A 26,909-nucleotide genomic window follows, 5' to 3' on the forward strand; every position below is an offset into this window, starting at 1 on the left:
TGTATCGTTCCATTTTACTGACAGTTTCAAAAGTAACATCTACCGAAATAGCGGGCTATTCAAAATAACACTTTTTATTGGAAAACCCAGTAGATTAGGTAAGCGACGAGAAATATGAATTCACACATAACGTTGCTTGAAATAGCTTTAGCCGTGTTTGGTGACCACATCTGTAAAGCCAGATACTCCCCTAATTTCCTCAATCGTCTCAAGGGCACCCCGCGACGGCTTCAAAATGTTCTCGAATTGCTCCGTCCAGGGCTTTTTAGGTCAATGTCGTAATGCTTGCTTTACACCATGGACCTAAACAGCCCTGGAGAGAGCATTAGTGCGATTTCGTAGAAATTACATTGAAGCCAAATCTATGGTGAGGGGAAATTGACTGGCAGCCATCTTGTATGACTACCTTTAACTGATTTGTATGCAGAGTGGTGCATAATGAACTATTATTATTTTGTTTGTGTTGTAAATGCGGTTTTATTGGCTAATGATTTTTTGGGGTATTTAGTGAGACGAGGGATGGGTTAAGTCATTTAAAAAATTAGGTAGGTTTGGCATTTATCATTCATCTTCCCTCTCACCCCGCGGCTTCAAATTATTCTCGAATTGCTGATCCAGGGCTTTTTAGGTCCATGATGCTTTGGTAGACCATAAACAAGAAAAACACAATATATCTATGCACAAATAAGCATGGATTAAGCCTAGATTAGATATTTAGATACAAATGTTTGACGTTTGGTTTCGTGGGATTCGTTTTTGCTGCAATAATACACCGTTTTAAGATTTTTATTATTCATAATAAAAGGTACGACTTATTGTAGTATCATTAATTATCATTATCACTATCCTTCCCATAAATTCATGAGCCTTATGAGCAATTCCTGATTTGTATGCGGTTTTCTGTTGTTGTGTACAAGCGTTATTGAACCCCCACATTTTTTTACTGTTTTTCAGTTACATGCTGTATAGGTATAAATCATAGTTCGATGTTATATTTGAATAAATCCGAACAATGACTTACATGCGAATATAATTTTTATAACCAAGTTTCTAGTTTCTGTCAGGTGTTTACTTCTAATTTCTGTGTGAAGGCTGAGTTTGTAGCACTTCCAGTACTAATTTTCGCGTCATAATATTTTTGGTAAAGTTTTACTTATGACTACCACACATAATACGCATAATTACCAAAAACAATGTCTCTTGATTTAAATTTTGCTTTTTGACAGCCTCCATGGTCCTTTAAGCCTTTTGCGTGAGACCTAAATGAAATCTAAAGGAACGGGCGTATTGAAGGTAATTGAGCTTAGAAACCCGAACCAAGAATCATTTTACGCCATACTAAAGGCGTTAAATATTAATTTGATTTGAACGAAATAGCTATTAAATTACACTATTTCCATCTCCTACAACTAAAACCTTTTTATTGCTTTATTGCAGGTTTATTTCCTATATTACTTCAGTAATAATTTGTGGTCTGTTTATGAAATAAAATGGAGAACAGCGAAAGCGGAGATGAACTATCCCACGGGTTCCTGACTGATGATCAGCCTTACATGGTGACTACAGATGATTTACTTGGTAAGTTCTTCTCACCTAGTTACAATTTATTATGCTTTTCTTTATTTATAAAACTTCTCTCAGCACATCCAACTTGGAATCATTCTTTTTAATTTTTTTTTTTTTTATAATAAACTAATGTTTATAAGACAAGGTTTTCGTGCATAGCATAAAGGATAATATATTATTATAAGCAATAATTAGTCGCCTGTAATATCAATACAAATTGAAAATATCTTCCGAGTATAAATAAATGCCGCCGACGGGAATTGAACTTGCGCCTTCGGAGCGGACATCAGAAGGCGAGGGTTTTTCAAATTTTTAATTTGTATTGATATTACAGGCGACTAATTATTGCTTATAATAATTTATTAGAATCATTCTTCTGAAAATAATTTGTTTTTGATTTTATTGTAGCACCTTCTACAATTTAAAAGTATAGATTTAGGGCGCATTGATATATATTTTGTTACGAGTTTGAATAATTTTAGAAACCGGAGAGCAGTCTGATGAGCAGTCCGATGATCAGTATAGCAAAAGCTTGCCATTGAGAGAACAAGACAGGTTTCTTCCCATTGCCAATGTGGCTAAGATCATGAAGAGGGCTATTCCAGAAAATGGAAAGGTAAAGTTTAATATTTATCCAGTGACATTATAAAACATCTAGACAGATTGTAAAGATCTCAAAGTGGCAAGCTAAAGATACGGTAATTGTCGTACTTTCGGTTTAGTAGTTTTAATACTAAACTGTCACGCGTTGTATGATGGTGTGTGCTATCTCTTAGGTAAATGAGTTCTGAAATGCCCTTGTGTGTGTTTTCATTAAATGGCAATTATTAGAAAAGCCAAGGAATAATATTTCAATCGAAAATACATGCAAATTACAATGAATGCAATGAAACCTCTGTCGTTTTTGATGGTGGGACCTGTTGAAAAAACGATGAATGAAACAGAATGTCTATGTAGAGAGTGTCACAATATATGCTGTGGAGTTTAACAACGTAGACGGTTTTTGTCAGTTTCGCCATTAAGCATGCTGCAGTACTCATTGCACTATTTTTTTATGTTTAATTTTCATATTGAGGTTCAGTCACAATTCATGTACATAATGGGGCTGACAGATTACGCTATAAGTTCAAAGCATCTCTAAATGGTATAAAATGAAGTCGCTACCCGCGTCTGTCTGTTTGTGCACTTAGTACTTCTAAACTATTCAAATCTGTGCAACGGATTTTGATAGAATTTTCATTATCATTTAGAGAATTTCTTCCGGAAGATTTATATATCCATATTATATTAATAGAGAGTAGAGATAAGCCGATGTTTATCCCAGAATCAAAACTTTACTACAAATCATACACAACCCCTAGCCACGCCAGGTACACATCAGCTAGTTTTACATATGTAACTCTGTATTGCTCGCCATACAATCCCATACAGACCTGTCATACCTAAAATGATGATGTGTTGTAAGTGTGGGAATTGCGACGATATGCACTGTGATCTACTAGCCAGGCGATATTTGAAAATTATATGTTGGGGTGACACACTACGCTATAATCTTCCTCAGGAAAGGGGGACGGTACAATTTACGGAGCGCCGTAATTACGCAGCTGTCATCAGTCAAAGTGACAGATCCCAACAAAGAAATGATATTCGGCAGCAGTTCCCCAATTGATCTGACCTCCTCTCCTGAGGAAGATTATAGTGTAGTGTGTCACTCTAACATATAATATGTATGTGCCATGCCCAAATTATGCGTACTTAATATAGCGTAATGTGGCTTTATGCTATTGAGATATTGTGTTGAGTAGTTTGATAATTTTACATATTATAATATCTGATTTTATTTTGCAGATTGCTAAAGATGCGCGAGAGTGCGTGCAGGAATGCGTCTCAGAGTTTATCTCCTTCATCACAAGTGAGGCGAGCGACCGATGCCATGTGGAGAAAAGAAAAACAATTAACGGAGAAGATATCTTGTTTGCGATGACAACACTTGGTTTTGACAACTATGTGGAACCCCTCAAATTATACCTACAGAAATATAGAGAAATGGCTATTAATGTGAGTAGACAAATCAGAGATGTTATTCAACTTTAATGCATTTTGTCATTGTTTTAAAGATTATTAGTCTTAAAAATTATAATGGAGTTTTTTTTATGTCGATGATCAAAATTAGTTATGCTCTAGTTCAGGGGTCGGCAGACAAGTGGGACTGCTAAGAAGCTAAACCATTTTTTTTTTTTAAAGAGTTTGCGTAAAGTGCCCGAAAGCACTAAGGCCGTAGACCCACTGTACATCTTCCATTTTACCTCAGTTCTTTAACAGTAACCTGGTCCCTTTTATCAAGTTCACCAGGGTTGTTATCGGATATGTGACTATATCTTCTGGTTCTACAATGTGTCTTCCCAGGTATCTGAGCCTTGTTCCCAACAGAGCGGAACATTGGCACCATGGGTGAATTGAAGTCTCTACATCCTCTTCACATTTTCTGCATTTATTGGTGTTTTCCACTCCCAACAACTGCATGTGTCTCCTGAGATGGCAGTGTCCCATTGGTAGTCCTAACAGTTCCCTGAGTGAGTTTCTGTCCATATTGAGTAGTTGCCTGGTTCATCTAGGGCCTCGTCCGTTTACGAGTAATTTGGATTGCGTCATTCCGGGTGCCGTTTCCCATTTCTCCCAATGCTGGGATTTGACTCGCCTTTCAATATGCATTTTGGTGTGACAAGCTGCTACTCCTACGGCCAACTTCGTTCTCGCAAGTAGTGCTTTCACCCCTTTCCTTGCTAGTCCATCATCCCGATCGTTGCTCTCAATTCCTTTATGTGCTGGTACCCAGATCAGGGTTATTTTATTGATGGTATGGTTCAAGAATGATCCTGCGTTTCGCAATCAGTCTGGAGTCCTATCAGTTATTTTCCATTAGCATTAGGGCTGCGTGGCTTTCAGAGCAAAGCCTATGTTCTTATTCTTGTACCCGATATGTACATTCTCCTGTGCGCAGGCTAAGATGGCCTCCAACCTGAAACACAGTACGTAGAGGTATACTACATATATATAAAAGAATACGAATATATACGATTGCCAAATTTTACACATTAACTTAGGTCAACTTCATCAGTGGTGTGAACAAAATGTTTTTTTTTTACATTCAGAAATGTCAAGTAATACGGTTTTCTAAACTCATTATAATAATAATATCTTCCATGAATATACACCTCTAAATAAATCTCTGTCTGTTTGTGCGCTTAGTTCTTCTAAACTATGCAATGGATTTTGATAGGGTTTTCACTATCTTTTAGAGAAGTCCTTTCGGAAGGTTTATATATAAAATAAAGCATGTTATATTTCTCCCTGATGGTATGGATAGGTCTATGTCCTAAGGATAACCCCAGCAACGCCGGGTACACGTCAGCTAGTCTCTAAATAGTATAAAACAATGTCACTATCCATGTCTGTCTGTTTGTGCGCTTAGTTCTTCTAAACTATGCACTCGGAGTTTGATAGGGTTTTCATTATCATTTAGAGAATTTCTCCTGGAATATAATAATATATATATAATACATGTATATTATATTTATTGAAAGTAGAGAAAAGTCTAGCAACGCCGGGTACATGTCAGCTAGTTACATAATATTAAATTAATACCAGTGTCACAAATTGGTTACTTGGGTGTAGTATTCAATGAAAACTTGACATTCATTGCACACATTAATGATATAACTAAACATACACAATAATAGAAAGAGTTCAGCACATATTTCTTAGGTACGTAACATTTATATCAAAATTCCAATTGAATACATTAATTATGTCAGTTAGATGAATCAATTGCATCTAATAATACTGTCTGACCGGAGAATTATGTCAGACCTGGTTACTATAAACTGCTGTCTGAAGAAGTATTGGGCGTGTTTTGGAGCTTAGATTTAGAGCTCCAAAAGAGCTGAATTGGCAACAGAGATGCTGTTTGAATAAAAGTTCATTAGGCGGCTCCATCTCTTAAGACTGGAGGTGAAATTGGAGTTGATGTCTGAAGATCCCCAAACGCCGCTAGCTGCGGTCTGCCGACGCCTGTTCTTGTGGATAAAATACTTTTTTAAATGTGAATTTTGCATAACCTAACCTAACTCCCAACTGCCTGGTGCCAGTGGGAATTCAGCATCCCATTTAGGGTATCTTGTGAGGCCGAAAGTGTTGAGGAGGGAAAGGAGATGGAGAAGAGGAAGAGTATCCGGCTATTTAGATCTGGTCCCCAAACACAGCTAAAGTCATTTGAATGGTGGTCTTTCACCATGATGATACTGAACATAATATCTACCACTATGGAAAGCGCTTCCAAATATTATATGTACTATTTTTAAATCAATTATTATAACACCATTACAACACAAATTAATTCAATTATAACACCGGGATTTGAACCCGCGGCTTCTGGATTCGTATTTGAGGATCTTACCCACTCGACCATGGAGGCCGTCCCACTTAGTAATTGTTTTGTTTTTCTAGTATAGGTATGTAGGTACTAAGAACAAAATATTTCAAACAGTGTATTAAAAGTTTTTTTTTAAAATATTTGTTCCCGACAATAAATGATTTTTTTTATTTATAGGCTACTGCCAGATTGGAGAAGCATTTGTCAAATACCATTATATATGAAGAAATTTCTGAGGAAGCGTACAAAAGTAAGTCTGCCTTTCTGAATCCTGTCACAATATTAATATTAACAAATATATTATTCAAATGCTGCTTTTATTCTGTTAAGTTTTTTGTATGAAAATATCACCTGGAAAGATTGTGCACTTACATGTATGTAGCTCCGGACACGTGAATAATTTGCAGATAGTGACTTATCAGATACTTGAGTCGGGCCATGTCAATAATCAGAATAATAGATGAGTATGTATGAGACGATGTATGAATGTGAATGAGGCATGTCAGTGTGCCAAGACCGAGTTGTGTGGTGGTCCGTCCTCTCTGCTTACTGTTAGTTAGTTTTAAGTAGAATATTCCCAGTTTGTGGCTTGAAATGTGTAATAATTTATTTTGCAGACGGCCAAGCCCAGATGATGTCAGAAGAGCAGCAACAGAATGAGACTGTGATCTATACTGCTTACCCCGCCAACGGAGAATACCAGTTATCTTGACTCAACTAATCTATGATTGTTTTTTCACTTTTCGTTTTTCCTTAGACAAAACCATTTCCTGTATATAATTATTTGTATTTATTTTTATCTTTATTGTTGTCATTCACAAGAAGCAAGTCTCATAGTTTTTATACCTTACTTATTATTACAATAAAACATAAAAGATAAAAGCTTCAGTTGTGTTTCTTTTGTAAAACGGTGTCATTTTAAGTAATCCAAAACATTCCAGTAATTTATAATTCATCTTGTAAATTTTTTTGCATTTTATGAATCATTGGTTGCATCATAAAGGCGCCGATTCGGAAACCCTATAAACCGTGAAGAGGCAATGGGATAACCCTCACTTTATGGCTCCATGGCAAAACACTACAACCGGTGGCGTACATAGAATTTTAAATCAGGGTAGACAGTAGGAAAAACAGAAAATTAATTGACATTAAAAAACCTTACCAAGTACTTGGTAAGTTTTTGCTAAGAATGCCTAAGGCGCTGGACTTATCCAATGTTTGATTGGGGTTACATCCACATCAAATATCCAAATTTATTTCTGCGTATTACCTACAAGCTAATTACTGAACGATATATAAAATTTCTATATTTCAATGAAAGCCAACATATGATAAAGATACCAACAGATGGCACTGATGGCTACATTTGCAGGCATTGCCTTTTTCGACTCTTATGGGTAAAAGTAACTAAAGTTATAATCCACGCGTTCATAGATGGCGTAAATTTAATTATTTTATGAAAATACTTTTTTTGTAAGTTATGCTTTAAAATATTAGGATGAATTATTTGTTTGCGCCTGTACATACGCAATATGAAAATGAAAAAATAGTTTTGTCCATATAAAAACCCAATTCTTTCTAGAAAGGCATATAAATATATTATTGGATTGAATCACATATACAATATTGTATTTGTATGCCTTTCTTGAAAGAATTGGGTTTTGGTATGGACAAAAATATTTATTCATATAATGTATCTACGGGTGCAAAGAAATAATTTGTCTTAATATTTGAAAGCATAACTTGCAAAAAGTGTATTTTCATAAAATAATTAAATATATGCCAACTATGAACGCGTAGGTTATAATGTACGTCACATTTACCCTTAACACAAATGAGTGAATACTTGACATATGCATTGCGTGCACATGCACATTTTTTTGCGCAGAATACAGTTGACATTTGAATATGACGTGTGCATCATTTTGCATCTTAGTTTTTGCTTTTGACACGCATAGTAGGGCGGTCAATTATGAATGTTTTTTTTGCAAAGCTAAAAAATTAATTTCACTCAAAAAAACGAAGGTCTACATCACATGCTATTTCCAATAAATCGAAACACACATTAAATAGCAAACTTTTAATAAAACTAGACCTTGACATTATGTATGTTTTTTTGCTAAGCTAAAAAATTAATTTCAATCATAAAAAAATGAAGGTGTACATCACATGCCATTTCCAATAAATCAAAACATACATTAAATAGCAAACTTTTAATAAAAATAGACCTAGACTAAATAATATTTAAATAGGTGCACATATATATTTATGTGTGTTTTACTCAGAGATGGGCTTTATTTCAAATAAATCCATTTAAAATGGGTATTTTCCATTTTGCATTTTAAATGCTTTTCTCAATGCATTTTCCATTTTAAATGCTTTTTTGCAACATTCTTCCTACTATCTCCACTCATCTTTTTTTCATAAGCCCCAAATATCAGTCGGTCCTCAACCTCGCTATGAGAGATAATTTATATTTGTCAAGTTGCTCCCTGGTAGGAGCCCTGGCAATTGAGTGATACCATTACAAAAAATACTTATTCAAATACTGAACATGGGGCCATGACACTGTAATATTTAATGTTAGATAGCAGTTTCTATGTTTTTACGTTGGCAACATTGTAGTCCAAGCGATGATCGTAAAAATCTCATCCTATAGGCCACATGAACCAAATTAGTACTGGGCTTTAACCCCAAATAAGATTAGTTAAAAAAACGCATTCATCCAGATTTCGGCCGGGAGGAGTCCTGGAAAGCGACGACTTCCGGTGTCATTTTTGGGATGAAAATATCCGACGTGCCACATTACCAAAACTATCGACAAAAGTTGATTGCAAATTTGTTATGAAAAAAAAAATCGTTCAGCCAACTTTTGTGTGGGGAGAAGTACCTAACAAATGACATTGTAGGTATCCTTCAGATGCGGCAAAATATCTCATCGGCCACACGAATGAAATCGATGTCAGAATTTAGATAAAAATTCCCTGTTTACGAATATGTCGTTCGGCCGAAATGTCGCTAGAAGAAAGGTATTTTTCACTCGAATAATCGCGTAGACCACAAGGTTCTCCTCGGCCGAATTTAGGTACTTCTCCCCACACAAAAGTTGGCCGAACGATTTTTTTTTTTCATAACAAATTTGCAATCAACTTTTGTCGTTAGTTTTGGTAATGTGGCACGTCGGATATTTTCATCCCAAAAATGACACCGGAAGTCGTCGCTTTCCAGGACTCCTCCCGGCCGAAATCTGGATGAATGCGTTTTTTTAACTAATCTTATTTGGGGTTAAAGCCCAGTACTAATTTGGTTCATGTGGCCTATGGGATGGGATTTTTACGGTCATCGCTTGGACTATTAGTCCCGCGCAAATTTTTTGTGGTTTCATAATCTGTAGTCGTGTTTTTGGATTTACCATCATGTAATATGTTTGTTCTACATTGATGTCCATTATTAAATCACAAAATTGTTTAAAAATTCTATAATTATTTTAATTGTTTGACCTGAGAAAACATTTTGCATTTTCAATGCATTTTGAAAATAGGTATTTTGCATTTTGCATTTTCAATGCATTTTGAAAATAGGTATTTTGCATTTTGCATTTGAAATGCTTTTCTAAAAACCATTTTGCATTTTGCATTTTCAAATGGAAAAGTTTTGACCCATTTCCATTTTGCATTTCAAATGGTTTTGGGTACCCATTTTGCACATCTCTGGTTTTACTACATCTGTGCTCTGACTATCTTATAGCCTGCTAGGAGTAAGACATATTACTCCCTGAATTTCCCTTTGATAAATGATGGAAGGGGCATCAGATAAAACAGCTTATTTACAACAATACTCCCCACTGCAAAAGCAAAGGCAATTCCAAGATTAAACTCTAAATTGAACTCTCCCATAGAATACAAATCCACTGCAGAGTACTGATAGCTAAATCTCTCTATCAGATACGCCTTTCCCGTTCTGAACTGGCAGTTTGTCATTACTGACAGTTTGGGATCGTACAGGGAAGCCGACGTCTGTATGAGGTTGTTCATATCCGAACAGTTCTGGGTTTTGCTAAAAGGTAAACCATTGTAGACGCTTTGGCTAAAGACCTTCCTGTAGAGGAAAGATGATGCGTATCTGGTCTGCGTAGCGTAACTCAGATAATACAACCAGTCCTCTAGTCCACGATAAGACCTGAAAATGAAATCATTTAAAATGGTAGTACAAATTTGATTTCTACTTGGAAAAGTTCAGTTATTGTTTGTAAAAGAATTATTAGTAAAGGAATTTGCGCTGTCTTTAACCCGACATTTTCTCCAAGTCACCACAATTAGGGCTCCCATAATTTATGCCTCGACAAAATGTTTTCTAATCTTACAATACATATATATATATTTTTTAAATAAACTTGTATTATATCATTGAAGAAGAAGATATTACTAATAAATCTAAACGAAACATGAAATAGAATAAGACACAGAAAAATAAAAAGATAACTGTCACAACTAGGAATCGAACCCAGGGTCTCTTGTCTTACCGGGACAGGCGTCTTAAACCACTCAACCATTGGGACCTATTTGTATTAAATTAAAACAAAAAGTTATGGCATCTTTACCAAATTATTATAAGCAAAAATTAGTTGCTTGAAATATCTATACAAATTGAAATATCTCCCGAGTAAAAATAAATGCTGCCGATGGGAATTGAACCCGCACCTTCTGATGTCCGGTGAGGTGCTCTGGACCACTGAGCTACGTCGGCTTATTTCCAACACGCCAAATAATTCAATATGTATAAGTACCTCAATCAACAATTACTGCTTATTATATTTTTTCACCTGTAAACAACCAACTTTATTTTTGTAGGAAAGGCTTTGTTAGTAATTATTATTTTTTTGGTAAACTAATGTTTTAAGACAAGGTTTTTTTTATGCATAGCACAAAGGGTAACAATTATTTTACAAGCAATAATTATTTGCCTGAAACACTCAAATGTAACAAGCAGTAATTGTTGAATGAAACACTAGTATATATTGAATCATTTCGCGGGTAAGAGATAAGCCGCCATAGCTCAGTGGTCAGAGCTGTCGACCGGAAATCGAAGGGACACGGGTTCGAGTCCCGTTGGCGTCATGTATCTTTTATCAGGAGATTTTTCAATGTGGATGAGTGTTTCAGGCGAATAATTATTGCTTGTAAAATAATTGTTAGGCTTTGTTAGTGCTAAATTTCCCACTAGATGGCGTCGAGACATATTATATCTACATATGTTTGTGAAATATTTTGACTTGTCAAATATTATTATTTTTACTTGTGTTTTTACAGGTGAAAAAATATAATAAGCAGTAATTGTTGGTTGAGGCACATACTAGTATATATTGAATTATTTGACGACTAATTATTACATATTTTATTTTGCTATCCTTTGAGCTTTTGCATAAAAAACCTTGTCTTGTAAACATTAGTTTATCATTAAAAAAATTAGCATTTTTACTACATCAATAAATTCAGGACAGTTAAAATTAATGAATGAATTTAAAAAAAAGCAATTCCGTTGCTGTGGTCAGTTTCGGTCAACATAACTTTTTAAAGTTGTGAATGTATACATGGTGTCCGGAAACTCGTAGTACAAGCCGGAAACTGGAGAATGTATACCACACGGGGAACCCAAATAAACATAAAGTTTTTTGATTTGAGCATTTTTATAAAAATAAAAAAAAAACAAAAAAATATATTTTTCGGCTATTTCAGGGTTCAAATTTTTTTCGTCATTATTTGTTTTACTTTTAAATAGTTTTAATTAGTTGGGTACTTTGATCTTCAGTAATAATTTATAAGAATTTGATTAAAAAAAAATCAACTTCTGACTCGATTTACTCGAAAACGAAAGCTCAAATCAAAAAAAATTATACTACAAAATCGACTCCAAATGTGATGTAGATTCACCAGTTTCCCGCTTGTACTACGAGTTTCCGGACACCATGTATAATAGTTTAAGAAAAAAATTGTACTAGTCTGGAGATGATCGTGACAAAACACGCTGAAACAGGTAACGGTCGAAATAAAGATGTATAAATTGTTTCAATGTATCATTTGTGTTGTCGGTGTAGAGACATGATGAAATAACACCATTTTTTATTATAGTGATGTATAATTCTTAGGATTTTTTTTTTTTTAATGTGAGGATTATTTCTTTCTGCCTTTTCAATATTGATAATAATATTATAATTATAAGCACTAAGTAGTTACCTTAAGAATCCGCTTCCGAGCATGATATAAACACAGGTAATGTAAACACTCATGGTAGCAGCAGATAGGGGACATTTGACCACCATGAGGATAGCCATGGTCTGCTGTTCAGCGAAGATATAACACGCCCACAGGCCCAATGCTACAAAAACAAAGTCTTCTATCTGCGAGATCTCACCCAGTAGTCTGAAAATGCAATGTGCATTAAGTTAGTACTGAGGCTTGCCGTCTCACAACCGAGATGCTCTTTTGAACTGAAGGTGTGAGACTACTTCAAACAGAATATTCATAAGACACCCATTATCAGACTTCCTACTTGAAGAATATGTATCTTATTGAGAATCAGACTATTGAACTGCCAGGATTCCATCTTCCTCGGAAAACGTGGCACACATTTAACTGCATTAAATGGATGTGGGCAAGTTCAAACAACTACAGGGGGCCTACTCTGTATCTTTCGAAACTTTCCTGCCGCCGGTTTAGCCACGTCACAAATCCGTATTAACACTTCAAAAATGTTGTTCAAAAATTCCTCGTCCTCCGGTGCTATATAATCGGTAAATATTTTTATGTTGTAATTACTTAATGCAATACATAAATGTATGCTGAGGAATACCTTAAATTTGAACTCTGTGTTTAGTATATTTACAGAGATATTTTAGCCGATGTTCGCTCAGTTGACAGCACCAGCAAGGAAAGGTTAAACCACGAACCTACTGGTTTGTTAACCCGAAAGATACAGAGTAGGCCCCCAGAGCGTTGTTGAAGTGTGATGTCCACTGTTTCATATACATTTTGAATAAATATTTAATTTTGTCAGTGACCGGATAACTCATCAAAATGACAGTTCAACACACCTTTAAAAAGTGATATAAAGTTATTAAACATAAACTATGTTAAATAGGTTAGGTTTATAGGTTAGTTTTTTCGCTTTTAATGACTTTATATCACTTCTTAAAGGTGCGTTGTCTTATCATCGAACCAATATTTTTATACACTTATACCAATTGTCTATCTAGTATAAAACTGTCCCAAGTAATATTGTAAGTGTAAAACTGTGCTAAGCAATGAGCACAATTTTACGTTCACATAAAATTTAATATTTCAAAATTGTTGTTTTTGTGTAAAGCTGTCCTGTGTAGGTATTTGGTACAGTTATTTTCAATTGGGTTCTTGCTCGATTATGGACACCTATTTCTTATATTTTGAAGTTATTGTTGAAACTACGCCTGTAAAACAATCCCAAACAACAGAATGTCGGATAGGATTGTGTTTCACTAAAGATTGACTAGTTTTCATGATCAGCCTTATCAGTGAGCAGTTCTAAATGCGACTTTTTTAACTGATAAAATAAACCTTCAAATAATATTCAAAGACTTAAAATGACACATCAGAAGAAAAAAATGTTTAATTACTTGTAACCTCTCCCTCTAGTCACACTTTTAGGTGTGCCCTCCTTAGTGAATCTCTTAGGTATTTTATTTAGTCATTGGCTCCCCCTTAGTGAATCTCTTAGGTATTTTATACAGTCATTGTCTCCCGGACAATTTACTGTTTGTCGTTTAACCCCTCCAGCGTTTGAGGGTCATATATGACCGAGTGTCCATATTTTGTAAAAGTATTTTTATCTTATTCTATTCTATCTTGCGGAAATACTTCATTTTTTTTATGCTAGAAAGAGAAATAATAATTCTTCCCAGTTTGCCTCAAATATTTACACCGGAATCCATTAATAAAATCCTAAAAATAGCCAAAATTAATAATTCATATTTCACAATGCTATCGTGACTTTAAAAAATATTTATTATTTTTATTATACGAACGAGATAAAAGTGAAGGTACATTTTCCTTACAAATTCCCCAAACAAAATGAATGTGTTTTCGAAATATCGAGTTCTCTCAATTTTTCTGTGATTGTAGTAAAAATTTAATTAAAAATGTGGTTAGCGTTTTTGACAACATATTTCATATTTGATATTAAAATTTTCATTATTTACAAATAGTAATGTTTATTTTGAATTCATACACCAGAAAGCTAATTTTATCAAGTCTCTAAAACAGTATTTCTTATTACGAAAAATTAAAAAAATAAGATTATATAGCGCATTTGAAATATACAGAAAACATTGCAAACTCTACAAAAGGAATGAATGTACTGAAGGGTTAAGATAGTTTTACACTAGATTGATTATGTATGTACATTATTATAGTATTTAAATCAATACTCACGGATAGATAATAGCCGTGGCTGCCAGGACAGATAGGAAGGAGAAAGGAAGAGAGACGAGGTTGCAAGAGAGGAGCAAAGATGCTCCACTATACACCCCTTCCTGAGCTTCTTGATAATATCTGGTTCGATACGGAATATCTGAAAGCAATTATGTTCTTTACTAACCTGCTGTTGTTAGTTTCCTCACTTATTCCACCTTATTGGTCATTAATTTTAAAAATCTGGAACAAACAGTATGGTGTCTTGTCTTCATATTCTACACTTAAATGGATATGTCATTGTTCTGATAGCTTACGATGGAGAATTAATTGCAAGTTCAAGAGAGTTTTTGCTTCTACAGAAAATAAAATTTACCTTTGTATTTAACCTCTACGAGGTGGGTAAAATTTAGTACATATCTCAAAGCCAAACAAAATATCGAAAATTATAATAATAGACACACTTCTACAACAACAATTTGGAATTTTCATTGAATAACTAAATAGGTCAAAACATCTAAAACTTAGCCCATCGTCCCACGGGTCGGAAATCAATCGACATAAACCGAATGCTGCAAGACTCTGCGCAGAAAATTAAGTTAAATTAAGCAAGGTAACGGTCTGTAGTGCAGTTCAGTGTGGAACTTTTCTGCACAGGGTCTTGCAGCATTTGGTTTATGTCGATTGTTTACTGACCCGTGGGGCGACGGGCTTAGTTCTAGCACAGTTCTTAGCACACTGCAGTGCACCTCAAGGTAGTTATAATTTGCAAATATAGTCAGCCTCACTATAGGTTTTAGGAACTCACATGTCAGCACTGTGTTGACGATACTGATGAAATAAACTCCAACCATGCAGTTGAACAGGAGTCCACCTCTAGATACGAATGTTCTTTGTAAATTCTGAAATTTATACATTTTTTATTAACAAATACAGAACGCCAATGAGGACCTAGTTCATTTGAGTGCACAATCGATAAAAATAATTACCTCCATATCATTATAGAACAGCCAGAGAATGAAGAAGTACGCTGGCAATGATAGTAATCTCAAAACTAATTGTTTTATCCCCGCAACCTTGAAGCTAAATATTGACGCCAGCATCCTCCTGTAAAATTAATTAAACATACTAATTTCGGTTATCGGTGCATGGATGCATGATTTATAATAATAATAATAAGTGTTTTAATATCTTCTTTTTTGTAACAAATAGATATAATGACATCCTCACTGGGATCTCCCGTGCTGAGGATTTCATTTACATATTATTAAAATTTAGTAGTATGGAAAATATAAAATAATTATAAATATTTTAAATAGTGTTTTTTCTGAAATAATTATAAATATTTTACAGTTTTTTTTTGTTCAGTTGAGAGTTTCAGTTTCAGTTTGTATTTGGTGTCAGTATATTATCTATTTCTGATCTCCCATGTTTTTTATCGAGCTTATTATTTGAGATTTAAATATTAAAATATTGTTATGAGTTTTGAATGAGAGTGGGATTTTATTTTAGAGTTAAGTACCATAATATAAGAACCTTTTTTGCCCTTGAATTTGAAATTGCATCCTGGGTAATGTGTAGAATTATTCAATTTCAAAGAACTTCAAATTTTCAAGGTCAGGCAAAGGATAAAGTAGGTACCAATTTTTTTTTATTAATTAATAATTTTTAATTTGAAATGTGTACTTATTTGGTTTAAATGTTTGACAGATACTTAGGTGAATTATTATTAATAGTGAAGATACGTTATGGAAACAGTGCGCATGGTTTCACTGAACTAGGTCCAGTGGACATACTTTAGAGGGCAGTTTATATAGCTCATTCTTAATCATATACCTCATATTTCATTCTTAGACACACATTCTGTGAATGGCTATCCTTACCACAGTTTTTTTAGATTAATGTGGATATAACGTGTCTTTTATTTTCATAATGTCAGTGGAAAGATTTCATATTTTTTCAATAACACTTTTAGCTTCACAAATCCTACAATTACAATATCCCGTTGTTTTTTCGGAGGTCTGTTTTAGAATAATTTAATTTTTGTTATTTTTTAATATTCAGACTAAACAGTATTTATTGTTAGAAGAACAATACAGCTTGTTGCAATGTGAGTAAAGTTTTATCTTTTAAACCAAAGTAGTTTTAATTATAAAATAAATTATTTCACATTACAAAACACTTACACATATAGAAGCCACACGACTTTCAGTTCACTTGGTTTCCCATAAGCCAGTTGCATTTTGTTAGGGTTAATAATTCTGTGTGGGTCATTCCCTCCGCTCTGCATGATGGCGTGGCCTTCAATTTTGAATTTCTCCACTAGAGCCGCTATTTGGTGGTTTGATTCTATGAACCTCTCGCGTGATCTCCGGTCCACGGTGGACAAGCATACTGAAAAAATTATTATGACGTTTTTACTTCAACAAACAGCTGTACCGCCTAAACTAATCTAAATATACAGTGACTTCCTCGAGACTCTCAAGGTAGACACTGTGTTTTTATTTACCACGGCAGTGTAAGTTCTATAGTTAGTCCAACATGTTCAACTACAGTACTCTCAATAATCCGCAATACAATTACCTGCCAACCACTATAATCTGCACTTATTTTTATTAGTAATGCTGTCGCACAAAATCAAGCTTTATAAATTGCCGGTATTTATAGGTCAAGTAGTCTGCTGCATATCTAGTCTCGAGCACCAAGCTTTGTACACCAACGGGATGGGTTAGGTTAGGTTAGGTTCCTAGAGCTAACCATTTTACCTGTCACCAGGGTTCATGATTTTTGTTTTAGGACATTTCCGTTAGCACTCTTTGTATTCTAGCAACTGTAGCATGTACGTCTGTTCTGCAAAATTTTTTTGTTTGAATAAGTTCACAAAATGGAGTATCTAACAAGTGTAAAAACATTTTAAACCGAAAAAATCTTAACCACTCAGAACATTAGAACGTCAAAAGACGTAAATATGATAATAGCGGTCAAGACATTAGAACGTCTTTTCACGTAAACGCGCGAGATGGATTGCCATGATTTAAAAAACAGAGTATCGATAATGAATAACGCTACGCGTCTGTATTCAAGAATATCTATGGAACGTAGAGTTGCATTATCTAAGCCGATTGAATCTGTCATCTTGTTCGTTCATAATTTATTGCGTTTCTAAATAATTTATTAAAAATATTTTAGTTTGGACCGTTAATATTTTGAGGTGACTAATAGTTTTTAATTATATTTCTTCAATATATAAAGTGTCATTTCTTTGTGATACTCAGAAAAAAGTACATTTTTCACGGCTTTGAAATAATGGTTATCGATTCTTACATATTTTTGACGTTTTCATAAAATATATATTTAGAAACGCAAATATTTACTTATAACAACACAATGCGATATTGGATTTCATAATCTTTCCAAAACATTTTTTAGAATGAGGCTACGTTTCCCAAGACGTGAGTTATGATGCTTTTAGCAATACTCGTAAATAACACAAAGATTATCACGTTTTGACAGTTTTCAAAGGAACACACAGTAAATAAATGTCTTTGTCTGAGAGGTTAAATCATATTTGATAGAGTAGTTCGTTTGTTTTTACGAAATACCTGATTTAACTTTGAGCATATTTTGTATGGAGTTATATACAGGGTGTCCGGAAACTCGTAGTACAAGCGGGATCTGGTGAATCTACATCACATTTGGAGTCGATTTTGTAGTATATATTTTTTTTATTTGAGCTTTCGCTATCGAGTAAATCGAGTTTGAAGTTGATTTTTTTATTTTTTTTTTTTTTAATCAAATTCTTATAAATTATTACTGAAGATCAAAGTACCCAACTAATTAAAACTATTTGAAAGTAAAACAAATGAAGAAACTCGGATTTGAAGCATTATTTTGAAATCACCCTTCATTTAACCCGGTGTAATCATAAAATATTTCTGCTCTGCAGGGTTAAAACATCTGTTATTCAACCCTAAACACCAGAAAAAACTTTAACCCTAAAATAGCCGAAAAATATTTTTTTTTGGTTTTTTTTTTTTTTTTGAAAATGCTCAAATCAAAAAACTTTGTTTTTTTGGGTTCCCCATGTGGTGTAGATTCTCCAGTTTCCCGCTTGTACTACGAGTTTCCGGACACCGTGTATAATAGTTTATTATAATGTTATCTGTGATTCGTAGCTTTCACTAATTGGATACTTGGCCGGTTTTTGGAATGGCGGATTAGTGAGAGAGTACTGGGTTCACGACACATGTGGACGAACTCATAATTTTGTCATAGAACTTACAATAATACATCAGTGGGTTTTCCAGTTGAGGACAGGGAAAGCCGATGCTCCCAAAGTAATCCAAGAGAGTTCTCGTTGGTCCTGCGTACACAACATCTCCGAGGCAAAGATAAGCCACTCTGTCCAGGAATGGAAACACATCTGAAAGAATGAATTCATTACAAACGATATAATTATTGATAATAGTTTAAAATCATATTATTGAAGAAAAAGATAACAGTCTCAACTGGGAATCGAACCCTGTCTAACCGGGACAATGTCTTTATCCACTCGAACATTGGGACCTAATTATTATACCTCATATTTATCGATCTCATATTCAAATTCAGAATTAACAATATTATCTTGCAACTAATTTTTCCCATATTTTGGGCAGCTATCTTTATGAATGATCACAAAGTTTAAAATTGCTTTGTAACCTAGATAGTGTCTCGGATAAACATATCTGATTTTTATTTATATAGGATATCTATTGACTTTTTCTAAAAGTCTAAATGAATATTCAAAAATATTACATTGACCAAAAGTTAAAGAAAAGTTGTTACAATAAAAATAAAATAATATTCTTTATATTTTGGGTGCTTATCCCTGTTATGCAACCAAGTCTGAAAGGAATCGCTGATTCACAAATAAAGTTCAACATATCTATTTCCTGATGATGTACAATGAAATATTATGCTAAACATGGCTTCAAAAAGGAGACCAGAATATAACAGGACTCAAATAAGCGAGATCAAAATTTACACAAACATAATTTCTCTTAGTTTTTACGAGTAATTTAATCAGAATATTAGTGTTACCTGATCGTGGTTTCTCCATAGTCAGTATAATAGCAGCTCCATACTTCTTGGCAGCATTTGAAAGAATGGACACAACCAAATAAGTGTTTAATGGATCCAGGTCCCAAGTCGGTTCATCCAGAAGCAAAATAACTGTAAAAATACATCATTATTACAAAACTTTTAATATGTCTTTATATATTTATAGAAACTACTAGTAAAAATATTCTCACCAGGATCTTTGACTAGCTGTACACCAATCATCAGACGTCTATATTCACTTTTGGTCAAGTTTTCCACACACTTGCTGGATACCTGAAATTTTTTATTTATTGTTATATACTTGATTTTTTTCTTTACTCTAATCGTCTACGAGTGTATGTATACATACTATAAAAATAAATGTATATTTGTTTGTCACATGTGCGTTCCTATACCATACATCCTATTTCGCTGAAAATTTCATATTCAAAGTTTGTTCTTATTAGTGCCAGGGGGCCTACTCTGTATCTTGTATTTATATATTGTAATTACTTAATGCAATACATAAATGTATTGCGGAGGAAAACCTAAAATTTGAACTCTGTATTTAATATATTTTATTAATTAGAGACGATGTTCACTCAGTTGATAGCACCGGCAAGGAAAGGTTAAACTACGAACTTACTGGTTTCTTAACCCGAAAGATACAGAGTAGGCCCTGAAGAGTATTTAAAGAGTGGTTTGAATGGTAGAAGAAGTTGGGGACGCTTGAGAAAGACTGTTAACGTGTTATCCCTGCACTGGAATTAGATTCGCAGTCAAATTAAAGTCCACATAAAGCAGTTTTTTTTAACAGTAACAATGTGAATTTCATAATACTACACGAAGGTCGAAAAAAATGCATCCAGTTGTCTGGTGCTTAACACGTTCCCGGACGAGCATGCTATAGCATTCGCAATGGATAGTTTAATTATGTCGCGGATGCTATAGCATTCGAAGTTTATTGAGTTTTTTTGTCAGATATGCTTGAGCAGTTGCTTTATCCTTATAAAATATAGGTAGTCTATTTCTTACTGTCACTGCTGACACAACCACAGATCGCTTACTGTCACATGAGACCTTTTCTGCACATAAAGATAAAACAGTGTTTACGTATCATGACGGAAATGCTAGAGCAATCGCAAAAATCTAATACAAAAAATAGTGCCAAAGTAGGGTGACTCACTGCCCGTGAACGTGTTAAAACTGCAACTGTACACGTCAGCTAGTTTGGTATAAAAATAATTTTTCTTCACTGACCTGAGATAAAGCCAGATCCGCCATGACTTGTTTAACTTTTGATGACTTCAAATATCCGCTTATCTAAAATTAGACAAAAAATTAGAAGTGCAAAGGGTGACAAATTTAGAAAATATTCACTATTATTTATGTGTGAAAGCATGAAAGGATGACGAAGAGGGTAGTGACTTACATTGATGACAGTATAGTTGAGTGTTTGCTGCACGGTGAGGCCAGGAATGAAGTCGCATGTGTGCTGCACGTAGCCACAGGAGCTGCGAAACTGCGACAGGCTCAGTGGGGAGCCATTGAGCAGCACCTGGCCCCGCGCAGACACGCGGCGGGCTATCACATCCAGCAGAGCTCTCTTACCGCTGCCTGGAAATTATTAAATATCACTGTAGCTATTTTTCATGCATAGAATTTAAATTCAATAATATTATGTGAACACTAGCTGAAGTCCCTGGCGTTTCCCAGGCTTTACGTAGAGTATTTAGAAATCAGATGAAGTTATTAATTTTCCTCTTATTTTGAACGTCAACTGTGTAAAATTTCACCAAGTATCAAAATTCTGTTTTAAAGGGTGGGAAAAGGGGGTGGGGGTGGTTTTACGAAATCTCACACGGACAGTGACCTTCCTAATGCTTTGAAGGTCAAGTGTGTAAAATTCCATCAGTCTCGGAATAAAACGGTAGATTTATATATAAATCGACTTTTTGCACCTCATTCCATGGTGGAAAATATTATAAGCATCGCCCTAGTAAGAGACCAACATTCAGAATCTAAAGACTGCTATATTTAGTGGCCAAATAGTCAGGTACTTTCATATTTCTCTTCACCTTTCCTCCTTCCTACAGCCTCACAACTCTCCTAAATGGAGTGTCGTAGTTCCAATGGCTTCGGGCAAATGAAACTGCAATGAGATATCATATTAAAAAATAATAAAGCTCACCAATGTAAACAAAACACTGAATATTGTCTAGATACTCTATGCTTAAGGATGGAGCATTTACTTCATAGCAAAGAAGAACAAGCATTGAATGAAGAATATATCAAGTTAATTCTTTGCTTCGGCAGTTTGTTTGTTTATTTATTTTTTAATATTAACCCCAATAATAAAAATAATTTCCCTCAGGGCTAATGTAATCTTTTCGGGATGCTGTTCAGAGTCCTTTTTAAGGGAAGAAAGGGGAGAAAGTTATGAGAAAGTAAAAGGTATGAGGGTTGGGTAGGAATCTAGGGTTCAGTGTGTCCAGGAGTGATGGACATATGAATGCATCTTTCCCACTGCGGCGCAAGGCAATGGGTCGAGAGACTAGTTGAAGAGGTCAGAGGGTCTCCCCAAACTAGCCACTCCCGATCTAGCATGCCACGGCAGGTGTATCCTGAATACACCTCACCCGATGAGCCTGGGCACCTCTACTAAATCACCCAACTTAACGAAACACTTGGGGTGTGTGGCAGAGGTGTTGGTTATCCAATAAATGGGCGTCGGTACCCAAACCCGCCTCCCAAATTGTTGAACTGGAACTGACCTTTGGAGCCCAATATGGCCACCACCTCCCCACTGTGCACCGTGAGGGACACATCCTTCAGGATAACCCCGGTCTTGATGTTGCCTGTCAGGCGCTGAGTGCAGCTTCCTGGCTCCACCTGATGGTACAAAACATTGTGAAGATTAAGAAAACTGTTTTTGATTGATAATACTTTAAGTATTATATTCTAACCAGCGCAGACCCTTGAAAAAAATCACAGGATTTTATAATTGTAAGATTTGTGGAGCTGAAAGTTTTTATAAAAATTATCATCAATATTGAAGTTCAAAACCAAAATACACTTTTTGCAATTGTTTCAGATATAAAACCTGGTTTGCAAAAGAAATAATTTACACAATCTAGTAAATATGAAAGGCGCTGATTATTTTTATAACACATATTATGTTATATTCAAGTTCTGACCATTTTGAAATTGAAAATTGTTCAGTCAGTGTAAGTTTATACAAATATTATCTAGATGGGTGCAATGTTGAATTTCTAAAGAATTAAGTTTTATTTGGAAAAAACTAATCATATTTATTTTCTGGATGTAAATGCGCAAACAAACATCATAACCTGAAAAAATTTAATTACAAGAATAATTAAATTAACGCCATCTACGAACGAGCATCAATAATTTTAAGTTTACCCAAAAAATGTTTGGAAGAAAACCAAACAACACAACTCGCGCCGCTAGGAGGCGCTAGTGTAGCATAGTGCCATCAGAATATATGGAAAATGTTAGAAGCAATCGCATAAGTGGCGTTTTGCGCCATTTGCTGTTCCTTCATTCCTTTCCCATAATTCGAGACTTGGCTACGCAGCATTATAAGGTATTTGATTCTTCTAAGCATCTGTAAAGAATTTGAATAAAATAAATACCTACGCATTTCGAATAAAGAATTATTAATCCATAAAATAATTTTGGTACCTGCTTTATTGCTTATCTGATGTGATAAGTACATCTAAATTTGAAAATTAAAACTTCGCTGAGCTTGAATAATGTTGTGCATTATGCAGAGATACCAACCGAAATAATTTTACCAACTTACCCATTCACCAACAACCGAAATTAGTATCTTTAATCAGTGTTTTTCATTGATTTCAATATTACCAGTGTTGTACCAAGCCTACTGATTACCCTATTCCAAACTAGTTGCTATTAGAATGTAATATTCCTTGGGATCTTTTGCAGGGTGTTTAGGGGAGAGGACTATAGAATCGAAAATATTTTTTTGTATTTCACATTAAAAAAATTCCGTCTTTGCGCCTCAAAACTTGCCACTTTTATGCTCTGTTCATGGTAGTTCACGGCTTCTTTTTATACCTAATTAAATCGCTAAGTAGATGCAAAAATAAATAATATGCTTGGAAAATGGGTAATCTAATTCCGCGTGAATACACTTGTCCGATTCTATCTTCTATGCAAAATCATAATGTACATAATGATATCTCACTAAAGGAATCCTGGGGACGCCCGCTGCAATTCGTATTAGAAATTTTCCCGAATCCGAAAACGGGAAGGGTAAATTATTCCAACGCGCGGTTCATCGAAACCTTTCTAATGAGTAACTTAATAATATAAATATAGATCAAATCAGAATCGTTGCAATTCAACAAAGTTTATTGTAGATAAAAAAACCTTTTATTATTAATTGTTTGATGTAAACTAAACGAATGATAACTTGAAGCTATCTTCCCCATGTCATCTCAGGATTCTGTGCGGAAGGTCTCTAAGGAGAAAAAGGAGTGAACTGAGAGAGTTGAAGATGTCCATGTTGTAAGAAGGGAGCAACACAAAAACAACTGACAGTTCACACACCAGTGCCGTACAAAATGTCGTAGAAACGTCTCTTTCTCTAAGTAAAAACAATATTATAAGGTAAACGAACTTGAAAATAGTTTACGTACCTGCCCAGAGTGGAAAATGTTGCACAATTCAAGTGTATAATCGCTTCCGATCATTGTTTACAAAACTGCGAAAATATCGCTGACTGTTTAATATTTCTCGCTGCGTGATTTCTTACTGGGTGTAGGTAAACACAGTTTCTCAATCTCGATCACAACAATGGTTGAGTCTAACCATAAATATACCACTCTTCGACAGCTTAGACGAGTTTCTCGATAGGTAAAGCGACGTGCACACGACCGTTTGAAGCGGTGAACACACCCAACAGCCGTACTGCCGTATAGCTCATAAGAGCCGAGGGCAAACAATGGCTGGGAAGCACTAGGTACTGAGTGGCCACCTCTACCAGCGAACTGTAAATGATTTGCCGTAACTCTGTTTCACGGAGTGCGAACCGACAGACGTCGCACGCCTCACCTTTTAATGAAGTTTTTCCACGAGAAAATTCAGAACTTTAATCATTGTGAAAAAATATTTTTTGTAATATATCTGTGAGACACAGAAATAAATGCTTGTTACTTAATATTCATCAAGAGCAATATTCACTTATTGCTACGCGTCTCATGTGTTCATGTTATTTTTTTTAGAAAAACGAGATAATTTATTACCGCAGCATGTGTTTTTCAGATTTGTGATTATTGTAAGTAGCTCGGATCTCTTGGTTAGTTTCACTATCATATTAAGAATTAAATTGCGTTATCAGAACCACAAAGTTACAACTTAATATATATTTTTAAGTGAGATTACAATATTTTTAAATGAATACAAAATACACAACAGAAGAAGTCATAAGGTCAGGATTTACATAAAGAAAATAAAAGTTTGTGAAGAATTATAATTAGATTTTGAGGGGGAGGAATTTTAAGAAAACCTATACTCGTACTTTCGAAAATATTGAAAAATGAAAAAAGGGACATTCAACTGGATATAAACGAATTCTTATTTTAATTTTTAACTGTAGGTATCAAACGATTCTATCATATTTTGTAAGATTTAGAAGATCTTTTCGTGAAAATTTTTTTTAGATACCCAAATTTCACGCCATCCATAAGTCGGTTATCGGTATGAAAAATACAAAACAGATTATCCCAATTAAAATGAGGCTCTTCCATACCATGTGAGTTGAAAGTAAATTCAAAAAAAAATTGTTCAGAACAATAAAAATGACTTGAATGAATTTCTCAAAAAAGTTCAACTCCTGAATTTTACACCTAGGTACATACATCACATTCCAAACAACGAAGATTCTATGTCTCTGTCTACTGCCTCTGGGTCACTGAAGTCAGAGAGAGATAACTGCATTCCCCAGGCATTCGCGGGTTGCGTTACAACGCGGAACCGAGGAACAATGTGTTTCATTCACTTGCACGTGTCGGAGGGAAACATAAATAGCAGGGCACGTGTATTCCCCAAGCTCTGACGGTACGTTCAACAGTTTGTCGAGGCCGGTTGAAGTATGCGCAGAGAAGAGGCCGACTGTTTCACAGTGAAGCCCGCGCTCTCGCATAACATTTCTGCTGTCAGCCGAATAACCGCAAGTCTATTGTAAACGAAAAGTAGACAAATCGAAGTGAAAATAACACTCTTTACAGTCAAAGAGTGATCTATTGCCGAATGTTTTTAAGTGAATAATTTGAACCAGTGTTCAGTTTGCGCATTTTCTTGGAAATATCGTAAAACACCGAGAGTTCAACTTTGCGGTTGTGTTGTTCTGTGATTTGTTGTGAACAGTGTCATGTTATGTGGGCCCACTCGTGTAAGTATTCCTTCTCATTTATTCCCATTCTATATTATACATTTATTTCAGTTTTTCTGAGGTCATTTACCCATATTCTTCAATTAATTATCGTCAGAGTTGCACAAGTATATTTAATTGTCCTTGTAAACTGCAGTAATGACAATTCATAAAGGATATTATATTTTATAACTACATATTTACCGATTTCATAAAAATTTTGTTTTTGTTTTTATTACTTTAAGTCATGATAAAATCGAGCGCTGGAAGGGTAAATGTTGAAATAATAAATTCGGTATGAAACTTACAATTTTTATAGGCACTGATTGTATCGTGGACACGACTTTTATATGCTTTTATGTGATTATTTATTTACTGGCAATAAAAAGAAAAAGTCGGACACAATTAATAATATAAAATGTGGGAGGTGCCTACCTATTTAAAAGGATTCTAAATTCCAGTTTCCAGTTTCAAATTTGCCTACAAAGAAATATTTATACAAAATTGAACATTTGTCCGCATCAATAATATAATATTTACTGGTAAGTTGGTCTGGAACTCCTTAGTATTGATTTATTAGTGCCTTTTTTATATGCTAGAACTGACGTCGCCCTCAGAGTATATGAATGAAGGCAGCGATCCATGTATGATAATATTTAATAATATGTATTGAAAAAATTCAATTTAAGTTCCATTGTATCTCGTAGTAGATACTTATTTGAAAAAAAATGCAATGGAAAACGAAATACCAGGGATTTATCTAAATTATGAAGAAAGTGGTACAAATTATGTTTGGATACGGAACAGCATTACATTGAGATTAGTTTAAAAATGGAATAATTTTTATTTTTTAAAGAATTCTTGATTCATGGGTAATGTAACCTATAGAAAAAAGGCAATTTATTGGGTTACTACTTAATTTCTATTTGAGGTCATCGGTCTTCACGACATCAAAAGGGTTAGGTTTCCT

At 34.6% G+C, this 26,909-nt stretch overlaps 3 protein-coding genes across 3 annotated transcripts in view; 2 read left to right on the forward strand and 1 right to left on the reverse strand.

Annotated features, from left to right (window-relative positions):
* Nucleotides 1–694: 694 nt before the first annotated feature.
* On the forward strand, nt 695–8,719 carry Nf-YB (nuclear factor Y-box B). The gene is made up of 6 exons (XM_089634459.1): nt 695–805; nt 1,438–1,578; nt 2,049–2,182; nt 3,415–3,624; nt 6,176–6,248; nt 6,616–8,719. Exons 2-6 carry the CDS (start codon nt 1,491–1,493, stop codon nt 6,708–6,710), a joined length of 600 nt encoding a protein of 199 aa, XP_089490585.1. The 5' UTR covers nt 695–805; nt 1,438–1,490; the 3' UTR covers nt 6,711–8,719.
* An 811-nt stretch (nt 8,720–9,530) lies between these two features.
* Nucleotides 9,531–24,544, reverse strand: LOC149426964 (ATP-binding cassette sub-family G member 5). The gene is made up of 13 exons (XM_089634488.1): nt 24,207–24,544; nt 22,296–22,413; nt 20,954–21,138; nt 20,782–20,844; nt 19,734–19,815; nt 19,522–19,653; nt 18,722–18,862; nt 16,626–16,833; nt 15,429–15,546; nt 15,248–15,341; nt 14,461–14,599; nt 12,232–12,417; nt 9,531–10,177 (listed from the first exon to the last, which is right to left on the reverse strand). Exons 1-13 carry the CDS (start codon nt 24,258–24,260, stop codon nt 9,766–9,768), a joined length of 1,932 nt encoding a protein of 643 aa, XP_089490614.1. The 5' UTR covers nt 24,261–24,544; the 3' UTR covers nt 9,531–9,765.
* A 1,113-nt stretch (nt 24,545–25,657) lies between these two features.
* LOC149426965 (ATP-binding cassette sub-family G member 8) overlaps nt 25,658–26,909 on the forward strand; it is a 96,324-nt gene continuing 95,072 nt past the window's right edge. Inside the window, exon 1 of the mRNA XM_089634470.1 lies at nt 25,658–25,960. The gene's annotated coding sequence lies outside the window, so the exon portion shown is untranslated. The remainder of the gene's footprint in view (nt 25,961–26,909) is intronic.

This window comes from Hesperophylax consimilis, chromosome 1 (genome assembly GCF_061612785.1).
Source record: "Hesperophylax consimilis isolate HC1 chromosome 1, BYU_Hcon_1.0, whole genome shotgun sequence".
NCBI lineage: Eukaryota > Metazoa > Arthropoda > Insecta > Trichoptera > Limnephilidae > Hesperophylax > Hesperophylax consimilis.

Coding starts and splice junctions, on each gene's coding strand:
- Nf-YB (XM_089634459.1), top strand. CDS start 1,491: ATGGAGAACAGCGAAAGCGGAGATGAACTATCCCACGGGTTCCTGACT. Junction 2,183..3,414: donor CTATTCCAGAAAATGGAAAG/GTAAAGTTTAAT, acceptor TTTATTTTGCAG/ATTGCTAAAGATGCGCGAGA. Junction 6,249..6,615: donor TTCTGAGGAAGCGTACAAAA/GTAAGTCTGCCT, acceptor TTTATTTTGCAG/ACGGCCAAGCCCAGATGATG.
- LOC149426964 (XM_089634488.1), bottom strand. CDS start 24,260: ATGATCGGAAGCGATTATACACTTGAATTGTGCAACATTTTCCACTCT. Junction 16,834..18,721: donor AAACCCACTGATGTATTATT/GTAAGTTCTATG, acceptor TAATTTTTTCAG/TATGCTTGTCCACCGTGGAC. Junction 10,178..12,231: donor CTCGGAAGCGGATTCTTAAG/GTAACTACTTAG, acceptor TTTCATTTTCAG/GTCTTATCGTGGACTAGAGG.